This window comes from Anomaloglossus baeobatrachus, chromosome 5, assembly GCF_048569485.1.
Source record: "Anomaloglossus baeobatrachus isolate aAnoBae1 chromosome 5, aAnoBae1.hap1, whole genome shotgun sequence".
In the NCBI taxonomy this organism is placed as follows: domain Eukaryota; kingdom Metazoa; phylum Chordata; class Amphibia; order Anura; family Aromobatidae; genus Anomaloglossus; species Anomaloglossus baeobatrachus.
In genome coordinates this window covers 559,838,678-559,863,565 of record NC_134357.1, presented here as the reverse complement: position 1 = coordinate 559,863,565, position 24,888 = coordinate 559,838,678, and the positions used below count along the sequence as shown (strand labels likewise).

Here is a 24,888-nt window from a genome sequence, read left to right as displayed (position 1 = left end):
GAGGAGGGTGGGGGAGCACCTGAGGGATCTCAGGTTGAAGAATGATACCCCCCTAGCGAAGCATGTCAACACAATGCATAATGGTGACCCTGGGTGGATTTCCTTTCAGGGTATTGACATGATTTTTCCTCCTAAGCGAGGTGGGGACTGGAACAAGAGGATCCTTCAGCGTGAGGCTGAGTGGATCTTCAGGCTAAGAACGGTTACCCCATCTGGTCTTAATGAAATCCTGTCCTTTGCACCCTTTTTGTGAGAATAGGCAGATATTAGATAGGAGGGCTAGCCGTCGGACGAGCGGGGGCGCCTCTCACCGTATATCTTAGGGTGCCGACCTCCGCTGATAGGTAGGGCCTGCATTCTTTAGATAGTTGTAGTGGTGGAGGTGTAGGTAGATCTTATGTTTCACCTTTCTGACCTTACTAAGCCTGTCCCCAAAGACCTAGTCTAGTCCATGTCCCACTAGGCCTGTTTTTCAAGTGACCTTTTCTCTACCTCCTTATGCTGTATGGGGATTTTTTCTATGTTTTTATTTTCCTCCTTTTGCTTAAAGCGATACTGTTTTTGGTCTGTGAGCCAGTTTTCTAGTCATACATCTGGTATGGGTTTGAGGGGTTTATGTGGCTTCCTCACCCTCTGGCCGTATGAGCCAGTTAGCCGCTGGTGCTATGTTTCCCTGCCCGCCCAGTGAAATGAATTCGTTCAATATGAGGGGGCGTGACGCCGTTGACAATGCTCGTTGCCTTTTTCTGGCGGCGGGTTCTGCGCATGCGCCGGCTACGTCACTGGTTGTGTGACGTTTGCGGTCCAGGCCTGCGTTCCACAGTGCGACCCGGAAGTGTGGGAGGGTCGGCACTGATGCGGCGTCACACGTGGGCAGCCGAGCAGGGTTTAAAAAGATGGCGGACGCAATGCAGCGGTGCGCAGCTTATAGGAGCCCCGCTGTTTGCCGTCCGGTAAGACCCTGCCAGTACTTTTTTCCTATCAGTTCGCATGGTGAGTCTGCTATATGATATAGGTATCTGATTTTGTGTATTTGTTTCACAGCATGTCCTGTCCTGTCCTTCTGTTATAAGGACTGACTCTCGATACTCCCCTGACGATTATCTTTGTATATGAAACGCGTTGGGATAACAAGGACATCAGGACCTCTATCTCCTTAAGGGGACCAGGTGCTAAGTCCACTGAAATAGGACCACCGGGACGCCCAGGAGGATATGAGGATCTTTGATAGGGGTTGGATCGCCGTCTGATGTGGTGAGATCGTTCCATCCTCCTCTATCTGTAATTAAGGGTTCCTGGACCTTTTTTGATACCGTGGTGGTCCAAGGCCCAAAGGGGTGAGCTGTCCCGGTATATGTTTTGGCACGGGTCAGCTTACCTACTGTTATCTGTACAGGCGCTGTCCTGGGCTTGATGGTACCCCTATACATGCTAAAGGGGATTTTTTGTGTGTTGGTTTTAAGATAACTAATGTGGAGGAAGGCTATACCTGCTTCCGTTTTAATAGGATTCATTAAAGGTTAAATTTTAATACTTTGTACCCCGTCCTTGCTGCTTTTGTTTAAATTCACCAGTGTGGTACATTACCAGTAGCTATATAATCAATAGGGAATTTGTTCTTTAGATTCACTGGATTTTTAGAATGTTCCATTGAAAAATGTTTTGAAAGATTACAATTCATGATGTTATTACAGATATTTGTCTATGTTTATTCGTTCTGTTATGAATAGTTGAATGGCAGGACCGACATATTGGAGTGTGCAGTCGCACTCCAATAGATAGTGAGATTTTGCTTGTTCACTTGATGGGGGGGTCATTCATTTGGCTGTGTCCGAGGTAGCACACAGGAACGCACTTAGTAAAAAGTTCAGCAGTTTGTTCACATCTATTATAAACCACACCTCAGCATCATACAATACATCCTCTTCCAACTTAAAAGGCACACACACAGATGGATTAGAATTCATTACCTTCGCGGTTTGCCTACACAGGTTTGGATACGCCTCTCCACAGACTTATCCTGCTGACCCTGGTCAGATGAAGTGAACCCTCTCTTTTCTCCCAGGGGGCTCTTCAGAGAGATGTCTATTCATCTATCCTGAGTCCAGCAGCCTCTTCACTCTCTCAGAGGCTGCTCCTCAGATACTTGGATTTCTGGTCAGTTACCTCACAGTCCTCATGCACAGGTTTTAGATACGCTTTTAAGTATCCAAGTGGAGCTCAGACAGCCTCCCTTCCTGATGATTGAAGCCAACCCACATTCTCCTCAGCTGCAGGTGTGTTGCCTAGGAGACGGAGGAGCGTCAGCGAACGGCGCCGGCGTAATGAGATCTTCTGGCCGCGTGGGAACTGAGGGCCCAGCGGCGCGCAGTGGGGGAGCAGGTGCAGGAAGGTAAGTTGTGTTGCTTTTTTTTTTTATATAACTAGTGTGCGGCTGTGCCAAGGTGGGGATGGGGGGGGGGCTAGTGCTAGCATGGGGTGGGGGAACGCACATGCCAGCATGGGGTGGGGGAGGGGGAACGCACATGCCAGCATGGGGTGGGGGTACGCACATGTCAGCATGGGGTGGGGGAACGCACATGCCAGCATGGGGTGGGGGGGGAACGCACATGCCAGCATGGGGTGGGGGAGGGGGAACGCACATGCCAGCATGGGGTGGGGGGGGGGGGGAACGCACATGCCAGGGTGGGGGGGGGAAACACACATGCCAGCATGGGGTGGGGGAGGGGGATGACATGCATGCCAGGATGGGGGGGAAACATGCTTGCCAGCATGGGGGGGGGGCGGGGGGGGGGCATGCATGCCAGGATGGGGAAAACTTGCATGGCAGGATGGGGGAAACATACATGCCAAGATGGAGGAAACTTGCATGGCAGGATGGGGAAAACATGCATGCCAGGATGGAGGAAACATGCCACGATAGGGTACATTTACCAGGAAGGGGTACATGCTAGAAAGGGGGACATTTACCTGGATGGGGGTACATTAACCAGGATTGTCAACATTTACCAAGATGGAGGACATTTACCAGGAATGGGGTACATGCCGGGATGGGGGAACATTTACAAGGATGGGCAATATGTCAGGATGGGGTACATTTACCAGCATGGGGGAACATGCCAGAATGGGGTACATTTACCAGGATGAGGTATATTTACCAGGATGGGGCCAAATATACCAGAATGTAGGAAATATTTATCAGGATGGGGGACATGTTTACCAAAAGGTGGCCCAGGAAGGGGGACATAACCACAGGGGGGATGAAGGGGGATGGGAGCAACTCGTACGTCTTTATGGGATTTCAAGATGTTCAGACTTTGAAATGTAGATGTGGATTACATTCCATGCTAAAATCTCTGTCTAATATGCTGTAATTTTTTTTCCAGAGGGATCAATCCTACTGCTGTGTCTGGAAAGGGCAGGGACTCAGCTTCAATGTGTGGTAAGCATGCATGAGCGCGATGCCCCTGCTGAGGAGAAGAGAAGACGGCAAAGGTAAGGTTAAAATCAATTATTTACATGATAGGATTGGTTGGCACTTCGGAAAAAAAATTGGTTTTAGGGTTACAGTTTGGACACTTGGCCTGTAAAAGGTTCACCATGACTGCTCTAGGAGCATAGCATCTTGTCCACACTGGCTCAGAAGCTGCTTCTCACACAATCTCTGATCTGTCATGTGCCAGACAACCTCATTAAGGCTCTGTGCGCACTAGACCTTTTTACCCGCGGATTTGCCGCGGAAATTTCTTGAGAAATGTCTGCACAAAGATTGCAGACATTTCCCAGCAAATTCTATGAAAAAAAAAAAATAGCTGTGCGCACTTGTGCGGATTTTTCTCAAGAAATTTCCTTGAGAAGAATTTCTCGAGAAAATTTCTTGAGAAAATGAACATGTCCATTATTTCCGATGGTACCCTGCGGATTTCGGCAGTACAGCCTGCAAAATCCGCAGAGAACCACCCGCGGCAAATGCGGATTCGGTGCGGATTTTTTCCGGAGGTCCGGAAATCTTTCACTCCCAGAAGTTTCTCAAGAAATTTTCTTGAGAAACTTCACATTTCTAGTGCGCACATAGCCTTAGACACACCCATGGATGGGGTATATGGATGGCCAGTCCCACCCATCTCTTTAGCCATCCGTGAACACTTTAGTGCCGCATGTTTGCTACACATACCAGAACGGACCTCTAGGTTCAAACCACTTCTGATGTACATACCGGACATTTACAATGCAGCCATCTCACAATATACAACATAAAAAGAAGTGCAGTCCTGAGGCTGATCAATAGGGAATCTTTTGGGTGATGTTAGCAGGGCTATGGAGTCGGTAAGCCAAACCTTCGACTCCAACATATATTGCTTATATTTAAGTGAAAAATGTATTGTAGTACAATGTGAACATCAGACATTTAATCATTTTTACGATACAATAAATCAAGATATTTAGATAAAATATATTTTTTGGAATACAACTTTAGAACACAAAAAACTGTAATGAATTGTAAATATGTAATAAAATATGCAATATAGATTATATACTGTATATAGAATATATCATATTGCATTACATATTTACAATTTATTAGTTTTTTGTGTTCTAAAGTTGTATTCCAATATATTTTATGCTCTAAATATCTTGATTATTGTATCATTATAATGATTAAATATCTGATGTTCACATTGCACTACAATACATTTTTCACTTAAATATAAGCAATATAATAAATGTTATTTAGTATGTTTTTGTTGAAAATTGTTTTTTGCCACTTACATAGTTTATTATATGTGTGTAATATATACACACACACACACACACACACACACACACACACACAATACACTATGTAAGTGGCAAAAAACAATTTTCAACAGAAACATACTAAACATTTGTGCAGTCTGTGAATTTGTTCTAAGAAATGGAGTTGCCTCCATCAGCTCCTCTTTCATAGAGGACCTCAAATCTGACCTAATAATTTTAAGGCTAGAGAACAACCTCTCTACACTAACTTGGGTTGGAGGCAAAGCCGTAACCACATGGGCAACATCTCTAACAATGTCCGGGTATAAAGGAATTGCCTCATGCACAGTCAGTTTTGATGAACGGTTGAATTTTTCTATTTCTTTGAGAGCAAATGAAACATTTTGCTGAAATCTGGTCAATCTGCTGCTATAGGAGATGGATTGAAATCTTTTTCCTTGCGGCAACACTTTTCCTGCTCCATGTCATCCAAATACTTGTCAATGTTAAACTCCTCCTCTGATGAGGATGAAGATATGGCAGCAGTACCACTGTCAGGACCCAAGTGCTCTTGCGCCTGGCAGGCCTTTAGCCACTCATCCTAACTGCTACCTCAATCAAAGCTTCTTTTCCTTTAGTAAGCTGTTGATCATCAAGCAGTATATGATGCCTTGGGTCCACAAAAACAGCTGCGAGAAGAATTATATTCCAATAGCTAAGTCTCTCTCCGTTTCATTGAAGCAGAAATGCCATCTGTGATTAAACCTCCTCTTTGGGACAGGCAAAATAGCAAGTTCTCTCACTCCCTAATGAAAATGCCAGGAGTTAAATCCTCAGCTTGTAATTTTTTAGTCACGGTAAATGGGTGATTAAGCAATTCCTTCAATTCAGCCACCTCTGTCCATTGACCTTAATTTAGGATTACCTCAGGGTTCACCATATCGATAAGAAACAATTTTAGTTCAAGCAATCGCTGCCCTACCGAGTGGCTTGATCAACAATTGCCCCTTTCCTAGCACGTCTCTTCAAGATGGAATCAATTTTTGGTTCTTGCCGCCAGAACCCCTATTTCCTCACTTTTCCAATCAGATTTCCAGCATGTCCATCTTGCAGACTATCTCTTATTGCCAGCTGCAGCATGTGCACAACACAGCACATGTGATGAATATTAAAGTGTTTTGAAGCAGCTTCAACGAGATCATTTAATTGTAATGTATCATTTTTCTGTTATTCTTTAGTAATATCTGTTTGTTCCTCAGTTACATGAACAGCATTGTGGCCTTCCATCTCAAACTTAAGGCCCCGTTATATGCAACGACATCGCTAACGAGATGTCGTTGGGGTCACGGAATTCGTGACGCACATCCGGCCTAGTTTGCAATGTTGTTGCGTGTAACACGCTATGATCACAAATACCAAATTGTTGATTGTTGACTGGTCGTTCAAATCCCAAATATCGTTGATGGTGCTGGACGCAGGTTGTTCGTCGTTCCTGAGGCAGCACACAGCACTATGTGTGACACCCCAGGAACGACGAACAACACTGTATCTGCGTCCTCCGGCAACGAGGTGGGCGTCACTTTCCTGCGGCTGCTCTCCACCCCTCCGCTTCAATTGGACGGCTGCCGTGTGACGTCGCTGTGACGCCGCACGAACCGCCCCCTTAGAAAAGAGGCAGTTTGCCGGCCACAGCGATGTCGCTAAGCAGGTAAGTACGTGTGACGGGGACTAGCGATATTGTGCGGCACGGGTAGCGATTTGCCCGCGACGCACAAACGACGGGGGCGAGTACTTTCACGAGCGACATTGCTAGCGATGTCACTGCGTGTAAAGCCCACTATACTGAATCCTAAATGTTTTTCTAGCTGTTGTTCATTACTTTCATTCATCAGTTTAATTGTACTTATGTTTGAAGCATTGTCCATTACAATAGCAAGAACCTGTTCTTTCTTGAGTTCGTAATCTTGCAGAACTTTTTCCACTAAGGCCTGTAGAAACTGGCTGGTGTGATGAGCTTTAGTATCTTTTACTGCCATTGTCTTGCTAACAATTTCTTTCTTGTCACAAACATATCGAACATTGCTGGCAAAATAGTTCAGTGAAATGCAGTGACTCTGGGCATCCCAGCAAAGGCAATGGGTTTCAAGATAGGACATTCAGACACATCATTTTGTGAGAATCCGTTTTTGGGCTCAAAAACAGATCCTCACAAAGAATAAGCATGTCAGTTTGTGTGGCGTTTTTCTAATCTGCTTTTGCTATTGAAAACATCTATGAGCTAAAAAACCTTTCAGGTAATGCGGTTTTTTAAAAAGCTGATCTGCTTTTGCAGCTGACTTGCTTATCCTCAAAAAAATGCAGCAAAAACGCTGTGTGTGAATGTAGCCTTAGATCAGGAATACAACAGCCATTTATAAGACATTTCATAACTTTCCCAAATTCCTATGAAAATATATTCAGCACATTCTGCATTGAACTACTGTCCCCAATTTATTATATATTTTAGGAGTCGGAGTCCGTCCATTTTATACTGACTCCGACTCCACCAAAATGAACACCGACTCCACGACTCTGACTCTACAGCCCTGGATATTAGATCAAAATTTCCTACAGCCAGATGGAATCATTCAGCAGCACAAACATTTATGACCCCCACATCGAAATACCCCCCTGGATCTTATGACCGAAATCACAGGATTATCCACATTAGCGCTAGCGTTGATCGTTATTCTACTGGCATTCTTATTAAATTTATTGATCCTATTCGGTGCTATACAAGTTCCTGTTCCTCCTAAAAATTATACTACTATTTTCAGATAACGTGGTAGCTAGAATGGGGTAATTTCGTAGAATAAACCGGTAGTTTTTTTGAATAACATTCTAATTGCACTGTGGGATCTATTATATGTGGTAACAAAGCTAAGTTTATACTTGGTAACAAACTTAGTATGCTTAGTTGACTTGTTGTTCATGATATTTTATATATTTGACATATTATTTTACTGTGGTCGGGCCATAAAAGTCAGCCATTGATTTGTGTAATTCGTGCACCTGAGGAAGCGGACGATCCGCCCATGAAACGTGTAGTGATGAATAAATACTATTGCCGACCTTGCTCTTGGGATGAAGCACATGAATTTATCCGCCTTATTTTCACCTCCATATTATCCAAATGCAATGTTTGAACACATCTAATTAATTAACGGGAACCTGTCACCAGATTTGTCCCCTATAAGCTGCGGCCACCACCAGTGAGCTCTTATATACAGCATTCTAGAATATTGTATACAAGAGCCCAGGCCGTTCTGTATAAGATAAAAGATATTTTTTATTATACTCACCTGCAGGAAAGGTCTGGCGCGATGGGCATCGCTGGTGTTGGTCCGGCGCCTCCTCTTTGCTTGCGATCTGCTTCCTCCTTGCCTGCTAGGTGTGGAGGACACATCCTACAGCATAAACACAGAGGCCTCCACTGCGCTCCTGCGCACTATTCTCTGCCCTACTAAGAGCAGAGCAAACCACTGTAATGGATAGGTCTATAGAGGAGAGGTCGAAGAACGCACACGCACTACAATACTTTGATCTGCTCTCAGGAGGGCAAAGAAACTTGCGCACGTAGGAGCGCAATGGAGGTTTCTGTGTGGATAAACATAGAGATGACCGAGTACCAAAATATTCGTAATCACTATACTCGTAACATGTACTTTGTAAGGCTAGTTTCACACTTGCCCTGTGCGGCATCCGTCGCATTACATTGTGTGACGAATGTAACGGATGCGTTGCATATAGTGGCACAACTGATGCGACAGATCCTGCAAAACAACGCAATCCAATCAAGCTTTTTTTTCAGCAATTTACTCAACTGAGCATGCTCAGTTGTGTAAAGACGGATCCGTCACAGGAATCCGTCAAATCAATTAAGAAATAACGTCTAGAACACCAATTCTGAGTCTGAACTGGGTGCAAAAACCTAAAAAAAACTAGACTATATGGAGAGAAGGTATGCACACCAGTGACTATGTAAGGGGAATATATGAAAAGCAGAAACTGTTGTGTGAATACTGACATGAAAAATCCAATAGCTATATGTAAGAATGAAAATGGAATCTGCATTACTGCCATGAACATATGAATAAAGAGAATTTTGTTACTTACCGTAAATTCTTTTTCTTATAGTTCCGTCATGGGAGACCCAGACCATGGGTGTATAGCTACTGCCCCCGGAGGACACACAAAGTTACTACACTCAAAACGTGTAGCTCCTCCCTCCTAGCATATACACCCCCTGCTAGCCAGTCCTAGCCAGTTTAGTGCAAAAGCTGAAGGAGGACATCCACCCACAAGAAGAGACAGAGTAAAATCCGGAAGAACCGGAACCTCTGTCTACAACAATAACAGCCGGTGAAGACACACGGAACAAGAAACCTGCCAACAGGCAATAGGGAGGGTGCTGGGTCTCCCATGACGGAACTATAAGAAAAAGAATTTACGGTAAGTAACAAAATTCTCTTTTTCTTTATCGTTCCTATGGGAGACCCAGACCATGGGACGTTCAAAAGCAGTCCATGGGTGGGAATAAACAGACAACTGAGAAGCAGGCAAACCTAACTTCACAAAATGGGCGACAGACGCCGGACAAATGCGTCTACCCAAGCCCGCGTCTGCCAAAGCATGAGCATGCCTTGGGTAGTGCTTCGAAAAAGTATGCAGACTAATTCGAGCTGCAGTCTGACAGACCTACTGAGCCGTAACCTGGTGCCTGAAAGCCCAAAAAGGCGCCGACAGGTCTGATCAAATGTGCTCTGATCGCCGGCGGGGAAGGCACTTGAGTACACTTGTAGGTCTCGGAAATGGCCGACCTAAGCCAACGAACCAGGGTCGGCTTAGATGCCGAGAGACCGCTACGCTGACTAGCAGTCAGCACTAGAGAGAGGTGCACCACCTAATAACGGCGGTGCGAGACACATAGATCCGGAGCGCCCGCACTAGATCCAGGATATGCAACGCTTCCTCAAGCGATGAACAGGAGCCGGACAAAAGGAAGGCAGGGAAATTGCCCCGGATAAGGTGGAAGCAGTAACCGCCTTAGGGAAAAAAGTCCGGAGTCGGATGAAGACCACCTTGTCTTGATGCAAAAGACCAAAAAAGGGGGTGACTCCGAGAGAGTGCAGCCAGAAGTCTCTGGCGGGAAATTATAGCCACTAGAAAGACTACTTTCTGTGAAAGATGAAACAAAGAAACCTCCCCAAGAGGCGCAAAGGGGGGTTTCCGGGAACCGGGAGGACCGGATTAAGGTCCCAGGGCTCCAGAGGCCGCCGGAAAGGCGGAATATGAGATGCGCCCTTAAAGGAGTGCACCGGAGCCAGCCGGACGATACGCCGCTGGCACATACTGACAGAGCAGAGACCTGTCCCTTAATGAGGGATAGTCCTAGCTGTAGACCGGACTGTGGAAGGGACAGGAGGGTCGGCAAGGCCAAAAAGGTCAAAGGACACTTTGGAGCTCGAGTCATAGCGGAGATGACTTCAGGAAGGATATCAGAAGTCGCCAAGATCCAGGACTCAAGAGCTACGCCGTCAATCTGAGAATCCAGAATTCTGACGGAAAAAACGGACCTTTTGAGAAAAGGTCTGAACGGTCCGGAAGATGCCATGGCAACCCAACGGACAGAAGGAGCAGGTCAGAGTACCAAGCCTGCCTGGGTCAGTCTGGAGTATGAGAATGACCCGACGGCCCCCTTTACTGATCTTGCGCAGGACTCTGGACAAGAGGTAGAGGGTGAAATACGTAAAGAGACGAAGCTGGGATCAAACATGAACCAGTGTGTCTACCGCAAAACCTGAGGATTGTGGACCACGGTTGGACAGCTGAAATAGTCTGCCTCGCAGTTTTCACATCTAGGATGTGGGCTGCGGATACGGTGGACTAAGATTGCCAGGCGGCTGAGTGTCCCGCCCCGGAAGCTGATGTAGGAAAACGCTGTCACGTTGTCCGACTGGACTCGAATGTGCCTAGCCGCCAACAGATGGTGAAGGCTTAGAGAGCTAGAAATACAGCTCTGATTTCCAGCACATTGATCCAGAGGGCTGATTCGGACAGAGTCCAAGCGCCCTGCGCTCCACGGTGGAAATATACTGCTCCCAAGGCGGATAGGCTTCCATTGACGCCACCGTCTGACCAGCACCTGTATAAGGTGTCTGATAGAACGACGTCGACCGCCAGCGGAGGGACTACTGATCGACTAAGAGCAGCTTCACAAGTGCCGACAGTCTCGAATTGCGTCCCTGAGAACATCTGGTTCGAAGTCAGAGTGGACTTGGACAGAAAGACAAGCCACCCGAATAGGTTAGAGTGGCGAGAGTGAGCGAAGCACTCTACTAAGAGTCAGCACTGGATGAGCCCCGACAAGAAGGCCGTCCAGGGCAAAAGATCACTGCCAATCCCTAGGGGTGCAGGACCCTAATCACAGCTGCCCCAATGAGAATACTCGAGGGGCCGTGGCTAACCCCAAGGGAAGAGCCACGAATTGGACCACTCCGATTGTCAAAACGTAGTCAACGCTGGTGTGAAACTGCGATTGACTCCTGCATCTCTGATGCCGATGGCTGCTAGGGAATCTCCTTGGGTTCTTGATTGATCCGGTGAAAAACACACGGAACAAAACCGAGACTCCATGTGAAAACGCCACACCTGACTATGCTTGAAAAGCTAAAGATCCAGGTCGGAAGGCACCGCCCTCTTCGGGGACTAGGAATAGATTTAAGCAAAAATCTCAGAACCGTTCCCAGTCGGGAACCGGTATAATTACTCCATTGGCCTGCAAGAAATGCCACGGCCTGTGAGAAGGCGGAGGTCTTGGAGCCGGGAGGAGTTGAAAGAAAAAATCTGTTTGGCGGGTGGACAGAATTCCATCCTGTAGCCATGGGGGATATAATCCCGCCCCCACTGAACGGAGACGTGTTAGAACCCTACGTCGCCAAGTGGAGAGAGCCTGCCACCGACCAAGGAGGTTGTTGGCGTGGCTAGATAGCTCGGAGGAAGCTGACTCAGTGGCAGCATCTCCTGCGGTCTTCTGAAGACGCAGGTTCGAGCCATTTGGTTCTATGAACCTAGGCCGAGCTAGAGGACGATCAGATGGAGGAACGGAAACCACCGAAACCTCAACTGATTCCTGCCCTGGACAGGTTCCCTGGTTTAGGTTTGTGGCAAGGAAGAACACTCCCCGCCAAGAGCTTCCTTAATTTCATCCAGTTGGTTCCGAGGAAACTGGTCCCTCCGAAGCCACAGGAGCCTGCGGATAGCGAGGCAAGTAGCCAAGACCACCGCCGTGCGGTGTCCAGCATGGCAGACCTGGCAGAGGATGAAAAGACTGAAGTCTGGAAGTTCAGGCAACCGTTTTGGGCATAGAGTCCCTGTGAGGGAATGCATCTCCTCCAGAGAAGCAGAGAAGGTACAAAAAAAACCGCACTGCTGTAAGGCTGAGGAGAACGAAGCTCCTGCCGCCCCCATACCGACTTGGCCAAAAGGACAACCGGACGGACCGCAAAACCTTAAGTGAGGAGCCATCAGCCACTGACATAACGGTCCGGGCTGAGCCACCTGAGGTGAATGAGCCCACTTCTTGACCACCATTGGTGGACAGGGGAAACACAGTCCTCAGAATCACGCTTCATGGGAAGCGACTGTCAGAGCGGAAAATTAATAAATAACATTTCCCACATGTCTACAGCACATCAGCACATTTTTGAAACAACATATTTTTGGTTACGAAGTTAGAAGGGTTAAAATATCAGCAATTTCTCATTTTTTCAACAAAATTTACAAAAACTTTTTTTTTTTTTTTTTTTTTTTAGGGCCACATCACATTTGAAGAGACTTTGAGGACCTACATGACAGGAAGCTAAAGTGACAGCATTATAAAAACTGCACCCCTCACACTGCTCAAGACTACATCCAAGAAGTTTATTAACTCTTTAGGTGCTGCACAGGATTTAAAATAAAAAATGAAAATTGTACTTTTTCCACAAATATTGCTTTAGAATCAAATTTTGCATTTTTTTTTTTTTTTTTTTTATACGGGTAAGAGAAGAAAATGGACCATACAAAATGTGTCAATTTCTGCTGAGCATGGCAATACCCCATATGTGGCCGGACAGTACTGTTTAGCCACACGAGACTTACGAGGGCGGAATGAAGCGGTTTGACCTCTGAAGCACAAAGTTTCCTAGAATAATTTGTGGACTATTTATACAGAGCCCCTAATTGCTATAAGAGCAGAATCACCCATCAAGTGACCCCATTATGGAAATGAAACCCTTCTGTAAATGTATCGACATGTGTAGTCACTATTTTGATGGATATTGGATTGAAAATTGCAAAGCCAAGCTCATTGTAGTGCCCAGTACATTGTAGTGCCCATAAGTTGTGCCCAGTTCATGATTCTGGGAACACACACCTGATAAACTATAATCACTACAGTAATGTGAAACCTGTTAATGCTAGATGTGGCTAAAGGCCGCTTTACACGCTACGACATCGCTAATGAGATGTCGTTTGGGTCACGGAGTTTGTGACGCACATCCGGCCGCGTTAGCGATGTCGTTGCGTGTGAAACCTATGAGCAATTTTGAATCGTCGCAAAAACGTTCAAAATCGCTCATCGTGACATGAGGGTCCCTTCTCAATCATTGCTGCTGAAGGCACAATGAAGTTAGTCGTTCCTGCGCACATCGCTACGTGTGACACCGCAGGAACCTCTCCTTACCTGCGTCCCACCCGCAATGCGGAAGGAAGGAGGTGGGCGGGATGTTCGTCCCGCTCAATTCCGCCCCTCCGCTTTGATTGGGCGGCCGCTTAGTGACGTCGCTGTGACGCCAAATGAACCGCCCCCTTAGAAAAGAGGCTGTTCGCCGGTCACAGCGACGTCACTAGGCAGGTAAGTAGTGTGACGGGTCCGGGCAATGTTGTGCGCCACGGGCAGCGATTTGCCCGTGTCGCACAACCGATGGGGGCGGGAACGCACACTACTGATATCGGTAACTATATCGCAGCGTGTAAAGCGGCCTTTAGGCCCATTGTGGGTCTAGCTTTATTGTTATTTTATTTATTTATACAAAACTTTATAGAAATAAAAAGGATTTTGCATTGCTATATTCGAACAGCTATAGCTTTTTCATGTTTCCCCTGATGGAAATGTATGTTTGCTTGTTTTTGGCAGAGCGAGATGACCTTTTCTGTGATACCATTTTTCTTTATATTTCAATTTTTGATCCAGTTTTATTCCACTTGTTTTATTGGCAGTAGGATGAAAAAGCCTCATTTAATACATTTTTCATTTTTTATGTTTTTCTGACCGGGTTAACTAGTGTGAGATTTACAGATCGGGTTATTGCAATACCAAATACTGTATGTGTGTTTTTGTTTTTTTTTATTTAAATGTTTATTGGTATAATGTTATTTACATTTTGTTTCTTATTTAAGGATTTTCTAAACATGTTTTTTTAAAAATTCTAAAACTTTTTTTACTTATTATACACAAGCATGGCAGAGCAATATACCTGTCACTGTGACACTGACAAAGCGCTTTAGACCATGCTGCTGGTATGGTCTAACAGGCCATCATAGCCAGATAACCCAGAAGTCAGAATTTGACATCGGGTTGATATGGCAATGATCAGGATCCCTTCTCCCAGGCTTCTAAATGCTGCAATCACTATTGGTCATGGCATTTATTGGGTTAAACCACCAGGAACTCCTTGTTGACCAAGCATGGCTGTGACTGCCAGGGCTGAACTATCATTTCAGTCGAGCTCCCGGCAGCGATCGTGCAAAGCAAAATAGGACATCAGGTACGTCCAATGTAGGGATGGGGTTAAAAGTAGGATTCCTTTTATAAATGGGATTAGAGGATTCAGAGTTCTTTTAGGATTTGCAGTTCAGACATTCTAGGCAACATGTCCTTTATGGATTGTTTATTACTCAGTCAAATCTATAAAGGCAGAAATAATTCCCTATAAAAACATTTGATTAATTGAGTTTCAAAAGGGATTAAATTCTGGGAATCAGATCTTGAATTTCATTTAAACAAGGAAAAATAGTTAGAAATTCCGTTATTGTGCCTCTCTAGGTCACATAAGAGAACATTCAGTTTATGGTAATTCACAGGTTACACCGTCCCCTGCTTTTATGCAGGAGATTGGAAATATTACATATTCTAAACGTCCCATGTGTAACTCAGATGCTGCAGATCTATGTCACATGTATTGTGACTGCCCGGGAAGTAGAGATTTGACTGCTCATGGAATGGTGTCTCGTCATAAAAGGGAAGTTTGGCAAGAAAGACTGGATCTTTGTAACGACCCGATCAGCACATTCAGCAAAAGGTAGAGAAGGAAGATTCATCAATAAGATGCCGAGATTCTAAAAGGTCACCAGCAACATTACCCTCCGCCTTCTCTTAGGGGTCCATCATACAGATTAGATTTTTCTTCCCATGATTTTTTAAGTTGTCTGCACATTCTATATACGCGGTCATGTGGCTTTGCAGATTAGAGATCTGAGCAGCTAAAGGGCCCGTTACACGCTACGATATATATGTCGTCGGGATCAAGTCGTTAGTGACGCACAACCGGCATCGTTTGACATATCGTAGCGTGTGACAACTATGAGCGACTCAACGAGCAAAAATACTCGCCTTATTGTTGCTCCTTGACACGTCGCTCATTTTAAAAAAAAAGCGAACGTCCTTCTGCGCGCCGGTTGTTCATTGTTCCCGAGGCAGCACACATCGCTCCGTGTGACACCCCAGGAACGATGAACTGCAGCTTACCTGCGTCCCGCCAGCAATGCGGAAGGAAGGAGGTGGGCGGGATGTTACGTCCCGCTCATCTCCGCCTCTCTGCTTCTATTGGGCGGCCGCTGTGTGACGTCGCTGTGACGTGGCACGTCCCTTCCCCTTCAGGAGGAGGATGTTCGCCGCCCACAGCGAGGTCGTTCGGGAGGTAAGTACGTGTGACGGGGGTTACTGACTTTGTGCGACACGGGCAAAAAATTGCCCATAACGCACAAACGATGGGGGCGGGTGCGATCGCACATGTGAACGCACGATAATCGACGCATGTAACGGGCCCTTAAGGGTCAACATCTTCTAATTCCAGGGGTTAGGGTGGATCCTACATGTAAGCTCTGGCTGATACAGATCACACTCCAACAGAAGGACAGAAGGGCGTCCAATGCCCAAAATAATGGGGACAGTTTTGGGTGGAGGAGCTTGTGGTGGTCTAGCAGCAGAATGGTGACCATTTGATATGGTCTGACTACAACCCTGATAAAGCAGCCACAGCCGGTGACTGAGAAGAATCTGTGACTTCTCAGCATTAATGGTCACTACTCACCTGGGCGGTTATCTGTAGGAATCTCCTCTTTACTCCGCTCATCACCCCTCACATATGTCTCTGTAGTATTAATATGGGGCAGATCTTCCCCCTGGAACAAATATTGTAAAAGTCACAGACAGATGGAGAAGTCCCATCTATGATCAGCTCTAATCCTGCCATCTCCACCGCTCTCATTACACAAGTATAACACATATAATACTGGAGGATAAAACAAGACTGAGCACAAGACCTTCACAGCCGTCTACACATCATAGGGAGATGTCATGGTCCCTTCTTTCCATCTACCTGATGATCCTGAGGAACATCAGGTTCTTCTCTTCTCCCACAGGACTGTAAAGAAGGACGGGGACATCTCTCTGGTGTTGTCCTCTTACTGGATAGAACTGGAGGAGACACATACAGGGACTGAATTCATTACTTATATACAGATAATTATAGGCCGTGTGTATTTAGTCCTGTCTATTACCTGGTGATGTGAGGGGCTGGGGAACCACCATCATGACGTCCTTGTACAGATCTTTGTGTGCGTCTAAATACTTCCATTCCTCCATGGAGAAATAGACGGTGACATCTTGATACCTTATAGGAACCTGACACATACAATGATACCGTCACCCCCGATCCCTTCATAGCGTTACTGTATAATGTCCCAGCATTCCCAGCAGTGTCACCTCTCCAGTCAGCAGCTCAATCATCTTGTAGGTGAGTTCTAGGATCTTCTGGTCATTGATGTCCTCATGTATCGGGGGGTGAGATGGAGGCCCCGTGATTGGGCTCAGGGGTCTTCCCCATCCCTCAGACACAGGGGCCTGACAGCGCTCACTAGAGGTCTTCTTCACTACTGTGTAATCCTGGTTATGGAGAGACACAGTAAGAAATCTCACTCCAGACATTTCCAGAGTCCTCACCTCTCCAGTTCTGTCCATCTGTTATTCCCATAGATAAGAATGATGTAATGTGACGTCATCAGAATCTCTCACCTCTCCAGTAAGCCGGAAGAGGATCTCTAGGGTGAGGTGTAATATCCTCTCCACCAACTTGTCCCTGTTCATCCTTGATGGGTCAATCAGGAAAGTTATCTTATGTAGAAGATCTCCACTGAGAGGATCCAATATTGTAGCGACCTGAATGGGAAGAAGATGAGTCAATGTAAAGTCAAAAGGATACCATGTAATTAAACAATTACTGGCGATAACAAGGGAAAACATATGACGAGCCAGAACATTTAGATCGCTCTTGCCCTTGCCTCTTGCCTTGAAATTTAATTGCTAATTAAAGACGACTCCTCCATGCTCCCAATCACTGGTTATTTTGATCAATACATTAGGCAATGACAAACTGCAGAGATCACATTTGTTATATACCAATCAAGTTGACCAGGAAATAGAGACTAGCGGGGGACCTAAGCAGTGATGACACAGTAGTAATGAGGGATCATTAATGTTTTACTATTTTTTAATATTTTACAGTTGTGGGTGTTTTTTTGTATCTACTGTGACATTTTCTCATGTGTCATGGTGGTCACTCACTTTGCTGTGGCTTAAAGGTAGCATACAGGAACGCACATATTTAAAGTTGAGCCAGTTTATTGAAACACATAAATTGCACTCCAAGTACATAAGACCGGCTTCTCACTTGCGAGTTTCTCACAGTAGTGCAATGCGAGAAATTCTCGCATTGCACTCGGACACGTTATTCAATGATTCAGCTCCCATCTGCGATTTTTTTCTCACTCCAAATCGGACTGAGAAAAAAAAAAAAATTTGCAGCAGGCTGCTTTTTGGAGAGTTTCTCGCACGAGTCTCTCCAATGCAACTCTATGGGAGCGTGAAAAAAAATGCGTCACACGGACCGGCACTCACACCATCCTAGTGACATTCGTTTTTCTAAATACATTAATCGCATGTTTCTCAAAACACTGGAAATGAGTGAGGTCTCACAATGTTGGTCAATTATAGAGATTGACCGACATTGTGAGACCTCACTCATTTCCAGTGTTTTGAGAAACATGCGATTAATGTCAGTCGGTCTCTCGGTCTCCATTCTCTCTCTGTCAGTCGGTCTCTCTCTCTCTCTGTCCATGTCGGTCTATTCCACCCCCCCCCCCTCTCTCATACTCACTGATCCCCGATCACCAGCGCGGCGCTGCACGGCGGTCACACTGCTCCGGCGGCTTCTCCTCTTTTGAAAAAGGCGGCCGCTCATTATTCAATCTCGTATTCCCTGCCTTCCCCGCCCACCGGCACCTATGATTGGTTGCAGTCAGACACGCCCCCACGATGAGTGACAGCTGTCTCACTGCAACCAATCACAGCTGCCGGTGGGCGGGTCTATATCATGCAGTTAAAAAAAATAATTAAAAAATAAAACGGCGTGTGGTCCCCCCAATTTTAATACCAGCCAGGGTAAAGCCACACGGCTGCAGGCTGGTATTCTCAGAATGGGGAGCTCCACTTTATGGGGAGCCCCCCACCCTAACAATATCAGCCAGCAGCCACCTGGAATAGCCGCATCCATGAGATGCGACAGTCCCGGGACTGTACCCGGCCATCCCAAATTGCCCTGGTGCGTTGGCAATCGAGGTAATAAGGAGTTAATGGCAGCAGCCCATAGCTGCTACTAAGTCCTAGATTAATCATGGCAGGCATCTCCCCGAGATACCTTCCATGAGTAACCTGTAAGATAAAGTAAATGAAGACATACACCAAAAAAATTCTTTATTTAAAATAAAGAACAAAAAAAACCCAACCTCTTTCACCACTTTATTCAAGTCCCCAAATACCCTTCCATGTCCAACGTAATCCACAGAGGTCCCTCGACGCTGTCAGCTCTGCTACATCTGTGAGCTCCCTGCAGCGACTGAAGTGAGTCGCGCTATCAGCAATGATGTCACTCAGGTTACCCGCGGCCACTGCTCTCAGCGTGAAGACTTCAGCTGTGGCCGTGGGTAACCTCAGTGACGGCACCACTGATCGCACGGCTCACTGCGGTCACTCAGGGGATTTGCAGTCACCAGTGAGATGTTTACCGGTGACCAAAAATCAGGTCATGCCACACAGACAGAGCCGCGGGATGACAATGAAGTCGGGTGAAGTTCATCCGACTTCATTCTGATCGTGCGGCTCTGTCTGTGTCTGCTGTCAGCGGCCATTCAGCTCTGCTACATCTGCTGTCAGCGGCCATGTAGCAGAGCTGAATGGCAGATGACAGCTGCCAAGAAAAAAAAAAAAAAAGGAACACACACGCATTACACACGCTATGCAAGTCATTAAATAATTAACAAAAAAAAAAAAAACATCGCATTTGCATTGCACACTGACCTAACGTGAACAAAAAAAAAAAAAAAAAAAAAAAAAAAAAAAATAAAAAATCGGCCGAGTTTTTTTTTCAGGCAAGTTGGACCGATTTTACACACTAATGTTTCCAGCCTAACACTCAGTTTTCAAGTCCGTTTGACTTGCAGTATGCTTGCTTAGGTTCGAATACTACTTCTCCCCAGCAGGGTCCCCCCCATTTTTCTAAAACCAACCAAGGTACAACAAACAAATGGGGGCTGATATTTTAGGGTGGGAAAGGCCATCGTTATTTGGCTCTTTCCAGCATAACAATAGCAGCCCATAGCCTCCCCAGAAGTGACGCATTTATAATAAACCAAATCTGGTGCTGGCACCGGCTCTTCCTGTTGCCCTGGTGCGGTGGCAATTAGGGTAATAAGGATTTAATAACAGCCTAAAGCTGCTACTAAAGGCCTAGCTTAGTGATGACAAGTGTCTATGACACACAACTCCCAACACTAATCTGTAAGTAAAAGTAAATAAATACAAACACCCAAAAAAAATCCTTTATTTGAAGTAAAAGACAAAAAGCACCCTCTTTCACCACTTTATTAACCCCCAAACACCCCTCCAGGTCCGACGTAATCCACACGGGGTCCCATGGCGATTCAGCTCTGCTACATCCCTGTCCTGTCACAGCGAACGTTATAGAACATGACTTCCCACTGTGTGCTCCACACAGCAAATGAAGGGAGCTGCGCGATAAGCGGTGACGTCACTCTGGTGATTGACAGTCACACTGGGAATTTGTGTCCTGGAGTTCGCAACTGAAGTGAACCGCAGTTGTAGGACTCACCGGAGTGAAGTCACCGCTGATCACGCGGCTCACTTCAGTCGCGACGGCCCGATTTGAGGTCACAGGTGGAGGACTCCAGCTGTGACCAAAAATCAGCTGAGTGACGTCAGCACTTATTGCGCTGCTCACTTCACTTGCTGCGTGGAGCTCACAGTGGGCAGTCTTGTTCTATGGCGCTTGCTGTGAGCGTCAGATGCAGCAGTGCTGGAAGCGTCGTGGGACCTTGTGTGGATTACGTCGGACCTGGCTGGGTGTATGGGGGGGCTTAATAAAGTGGTGAAAGAGGGTGCTTTTTTGTCTTATTTCAAATAGAAGGATTTTTGTGTACTCACCGTAAAATCTCTTTCTCTGAGTCTTCATTGGGGGACACAGGACCATGGGTTATGCTGCTGTCACTAGGAGGCTGACACTAAGTAAACAGAAAAAGTTAGCTCCTCCCCAGCAGTATAACCCCTGAGCCGGAGGCGGGCTCAATCAGTTTAGTGCACAAGCAGTAGGAGGAGAACCAAACAATCCTGAATAAAACAAGGTAAGAAACTATGACGATCATTCGTGTGACCAGTGACCTGGGAAAACAGGCACTGGGGCAACAGGCATGTCCTATATAACAAAAAACACAAGCAGGGTGGGTGCTGTGTCCCCCAATGAAGACTCAGAGAAAGAGATTTTACGGTGAGTACACAAAAATCCTTCTTTCTCTATCGTTTCATTGGGGGACACAGGACCATGGGACGTCCAAAAGCAGTCCCTGGGTGGGAAGAAAAACCATCACCGGAGTGGGCTTGACCCAGACCTACAAGCGCCTAATGTTGCAACAGGTGTGCCAATGCCACCCGCAAACCCTACGCCAAGACTGGCCTCTGCCAAGCTCGGGTGTGAACCTGGTAGAAAATAGTCAAGGTATGCCAGCTAGAGCGGGTGGCGGACCAGGGGACCTGGTCGATCTACGACTGGAGTCCAATCTTTCAAGGGTGCCCCCTTGCCCGGTAGACCGCGGCGGAAGTCCGTCCTTCATGCGATAGTCTACACCTATGGAGGAAAAGCTCCATGTGAAATTCTGGCCCTTGGCGCCGGCACACGCTTCTTGGGCAAGGGTGAAAGAATGTATTGACGACCGGCGTAACCGAAAGATGGTGTCCTGCAGACACGAAAAACTGAGGGCTCGCACTAGCCCTGGAACGAACTATGCCCCTTTGTGGCTGGGAGAGGAGCCTAGAGCCGAAAGACCGAAACCCAAAGTCCTCTGCTGGAAGGAACAGCGAGGTGTCTTGGACAGAAACGAAAGGTTCTGGCTGGAGCCCCCCCTTGTCCTGTTGGCGGAGCCGGAAAATGGGGAAAAAACGACGAGAGGGCTGACCGCCCTGATGCCGTCTGTAACAACCCGATGGCCATGAGGAGCCCACCTATCAAAACAGGTGGTAGCAGGGAAAAAAGGGGAACCTTGAGCGAACCCATCACTGGATTCAGGTCCCACATTTCTAGTGAACGATGAAATAAAATCTTCAAGGAAACTTGATTCCCGGCCCTCTTCAATATCTGCCATCATCTTGCCCACCGTCCTGACGAGCCAGCATCCGGGATCCCCTGATGAGGCTATGTAACTTGGGACTTCTGAGCCCTGGTAGAATAGAGGGGCCCCGACACGGAAGAATTTTGCGGTCTGGAAGGGGCCACGGGGCATTTGCGAGGAGATGAGTAAAATATGTGAAACTATGCTCGCCTGGGTCACTCCCGATCTATCGCTTGCCTTGGTCCATCTTGAGAACCCTTGAGATCATAGGAAGCCGCGGGCAGATGCACGAGAGCCTGAACAGGCTACACGACCGGACTAGGGCGTCGACATCTAGTCCGGAGCAGGTGCATACTCTAAGCACCCTTGACTGAGACTTGGATCGGAAGGCCAAAAATGGTCCACGACCAGAGGTCTTCCTTCGCCAGCGATCTGGCTGGTGATTTCCGCGTTGGAGCCCTTTACCTACGGGAGGTCCATCCTACCGCGGACATCGGCCGTCCAAACGTCCCCGCTAGGGATGTGCTGCCGAGATTAGCGAGTGAAGGGACCCGTCCCAGAGCAAGATCTTCTTGGCCTCTTCCCTTGCCATGACACTCACTGCATCTTCCTGGTGGATGATGTAATCACCGCTGTGGCATGGTCCGACTGGAACCTGGCTGGGTCACCGCGACCTAGAGAAGAAATTGTAACTGGGCTAACCAGCTGCCTCTGAAGTCCGGAATGTTGAAGGAGAGACGACGCTCTAGGAGTGTCCCTCGGGACCCTGCCGAGGAATGGTGGGATAGCATACCCTAGCACGGGAGGCTGGTGACGGTTGATAATAAGCTCCAGGGGAGGAAAGGAAGCTTTCCAGGGATGGTTGCGAAGACTGGTCCGCTAGGAGGGGATTGACGGGTCACCCGCGAAGACGGAACCTTCCTGTCTCCGTTCCTCAGCGTGCTCCATTGGAGAGTCCGGGATGAAATCTGGTATGTGCACCGTCGCTACCACCGCCACAGGCTGTGAAGGAGCCAAAAAACCGAAGGGAAGAAACGGGCACGGGAGGCAAAAAGCACGTGGGGCTCTGTGTCAGGAGACCGCAGCCATGCCAGGCGGAGATGGCTGTTGTAGGGATAAAGGCTTTCAGACGGGTTTGCGTGAGGGAACGAAACCTGGTGCATCAGGGCCGATGCCGGGAAGGGGATATACCCTTCTCTTACGTAGCCTAGGGGGGAGAGTAGCCTACCCTGACGTAGCCTAGGGATAAACTAGACTCGACCTATCTCCGAAAGGGCGTTCCCGAAAGTCGGAAAAAAAGTCAGGGACTTCCTAGATGTCGAATCTGCGTTCCTGATCCCGAGTCAGAGGTCTCGATGGTGGGAACACTGATGCTAGAGGTTCAGGCCGGGTAGTGGGCAGACATCAGCTTTGTGAAAAGAGGGTACTCACTCAAGAGGAGACCCAGCCCTGGGTCGGCATAGGTGAGACGTGGACCGCTGCGTATGGTGTCCGGGAAATCCCTGCGGAGCGGCACGATAGTGACGAGAAGCCCGGAGGAACCCAGGCGGGTCGCATAAAGGGTAGCGTGCCGCTTCCTTTCTGAGCCCCCTTCGAGAAGGGGCAAGACAAATAAACGGACTTACCACTGGGAAAAATCACGTCCGGGGATTATCCATGATCACGTAGTCACCGTGCCAACTGGCTGTCCACTGAAAACAACCGTAGTGGCCCCCACCTTGCTTCCTGCAAAGAGGCATGCCCCCTTTCTCCAGAGCCCTTTGGGGGGATGAAATGACAATAACACGACTTACCACTGGTAAACGCCGTGTCTGGTTGCCGTCTGTGATCATTAGCGACTCCAGTATAGTGTGCCCCTTCTCTTCCGAAATCGCCTTGGAGAAGGGAAAAAAGACAATGACAAGACTTACTGCTGGTCAACTCCGTGTCCGGTAGCTGTCTGTGAGCCCGTGGTAACTCAGCGAGCTCTGGATGCCGTCTGATCACATCAGGGACTGCTTCAAATGTCTTAAGGGAGACCTGCATGCACGGAGAGAAGAGGGCTGTCCGCAGCCTTACGGCTTGACTCACCATTTTTAGCAGGCTATTCGTCATGCGCCAAGACATCTAGGTCCTGCTCGGAATCCAGCAGAGTTGGAAGCCTGGGCCATCACCCGAGATGTCGGAAGACTGCCAGAGGAAGGTCAGTCTGGACCTGGGGGATACGTGGAAACTGGGGAGCCACAAGGACGAGACCTGGTCCACTTCCAGCATAGAAGAAAAAAGACCCTGGTACGGGACTCCCCTCCCCGAGGGGATTGCGCCAGTCCTATGGATGGTATGACCGAACATCGGCCGTAGACGCGGCGCATGCGCACGAACCCGAGGGACGTAGCGAGGGGAGTTGTGGCCTGAGACAGGGCGTTACAAGCCGGCAGGGGTCAAAGCAATCTGACATCTTCTTGAAACTAACTCACAAAAGGGGGGACCGAGTCTTGGGCTTACCAGCCCAAAATCACTAAAAAGTCGAGCTGGAAAAACGCCATGTACTAAAAAACGTGAAAGAAAAAACAAGTGCCCGCATAAGCAATGTAGGAGTCAATGTATGCAAGATCATGCACGTATCTATAATAAAAATCGATCCAATATAAAAAATATACACTACCAAAAAAGTGTGTTCTGTTTTTCCCATAATCTTTTTTTTTTTTTTTTTTTTAAATAAAATGAACACTGAGGGAGCGGGAAAAAAAAAAAAAATATCCCACACCCCCCTGATGATGCCTGGGGCAGCGCAGGAGGCGGGCCTGGGACGCCGAGGACCAGGCCGAAGCCGGGGGCTAAATTTTTACGCTGCCTCGCGGCCGAGGCAGCGCCGGCGTCCCCGGCCGCGAGGCGGCGGCGTCGCGGCCTAGGACGCCGAGGACCAGGCCGAAGCCGGGGACTAAATTTTGACGCTGCCTCGCGGCCGAGGCAGCGCCGGAGACCCCGGCCGCGAGGCGGCGGCGGCGCGGCCTAGGACGCCGAGGACCAGGCCGAAGCCGGGGGCTAAATTTTGACGCTGCCTCGCGGCCGAGGCAGCGCCGGCGGCCCCGGCCGCGAGGCGGCGGCGTCGCGGCCTAGGACGCCGAGGACCCG

General features: G+C 47.7%; 1 protein-coding gene across 1 annotated transcript in view; it reads right to left on the bottom strand.

Annotated features, from left to right (window-relative positions):
- The window catches only part of LOC142313006 (uncharacterized), a gene marked incomplete at its 5' end in the record, with an annotated part of 87,261 nt that overhangs the window by 53,000 nt on the left and 9,373 nt on the right, over positions 1-24,888 (bottom strand). The window contains 5 exons of the mRNA XM_075351992.1: positions 16,131-16,221; positions 16,419-16,516; positions 16,600-16,723; positions 16,805-16,984; positions 17,114-17,257. Of these exons, the coding sequence (XP_075208107.1) occupies positions 16,131-16,221; positions 16,419-16,516; positions 16,600-16,723; positions 16,805-16,984; positions 17,114-17,257 (637 nt within the window). The remainder of the gene's footprint in view (positions 1-16,130; positions 16,222-16,418; positions 16,517-16,599; positions 16,724-16,804; positions 16,985-17,113; positions 17,258-24,888) is intronic.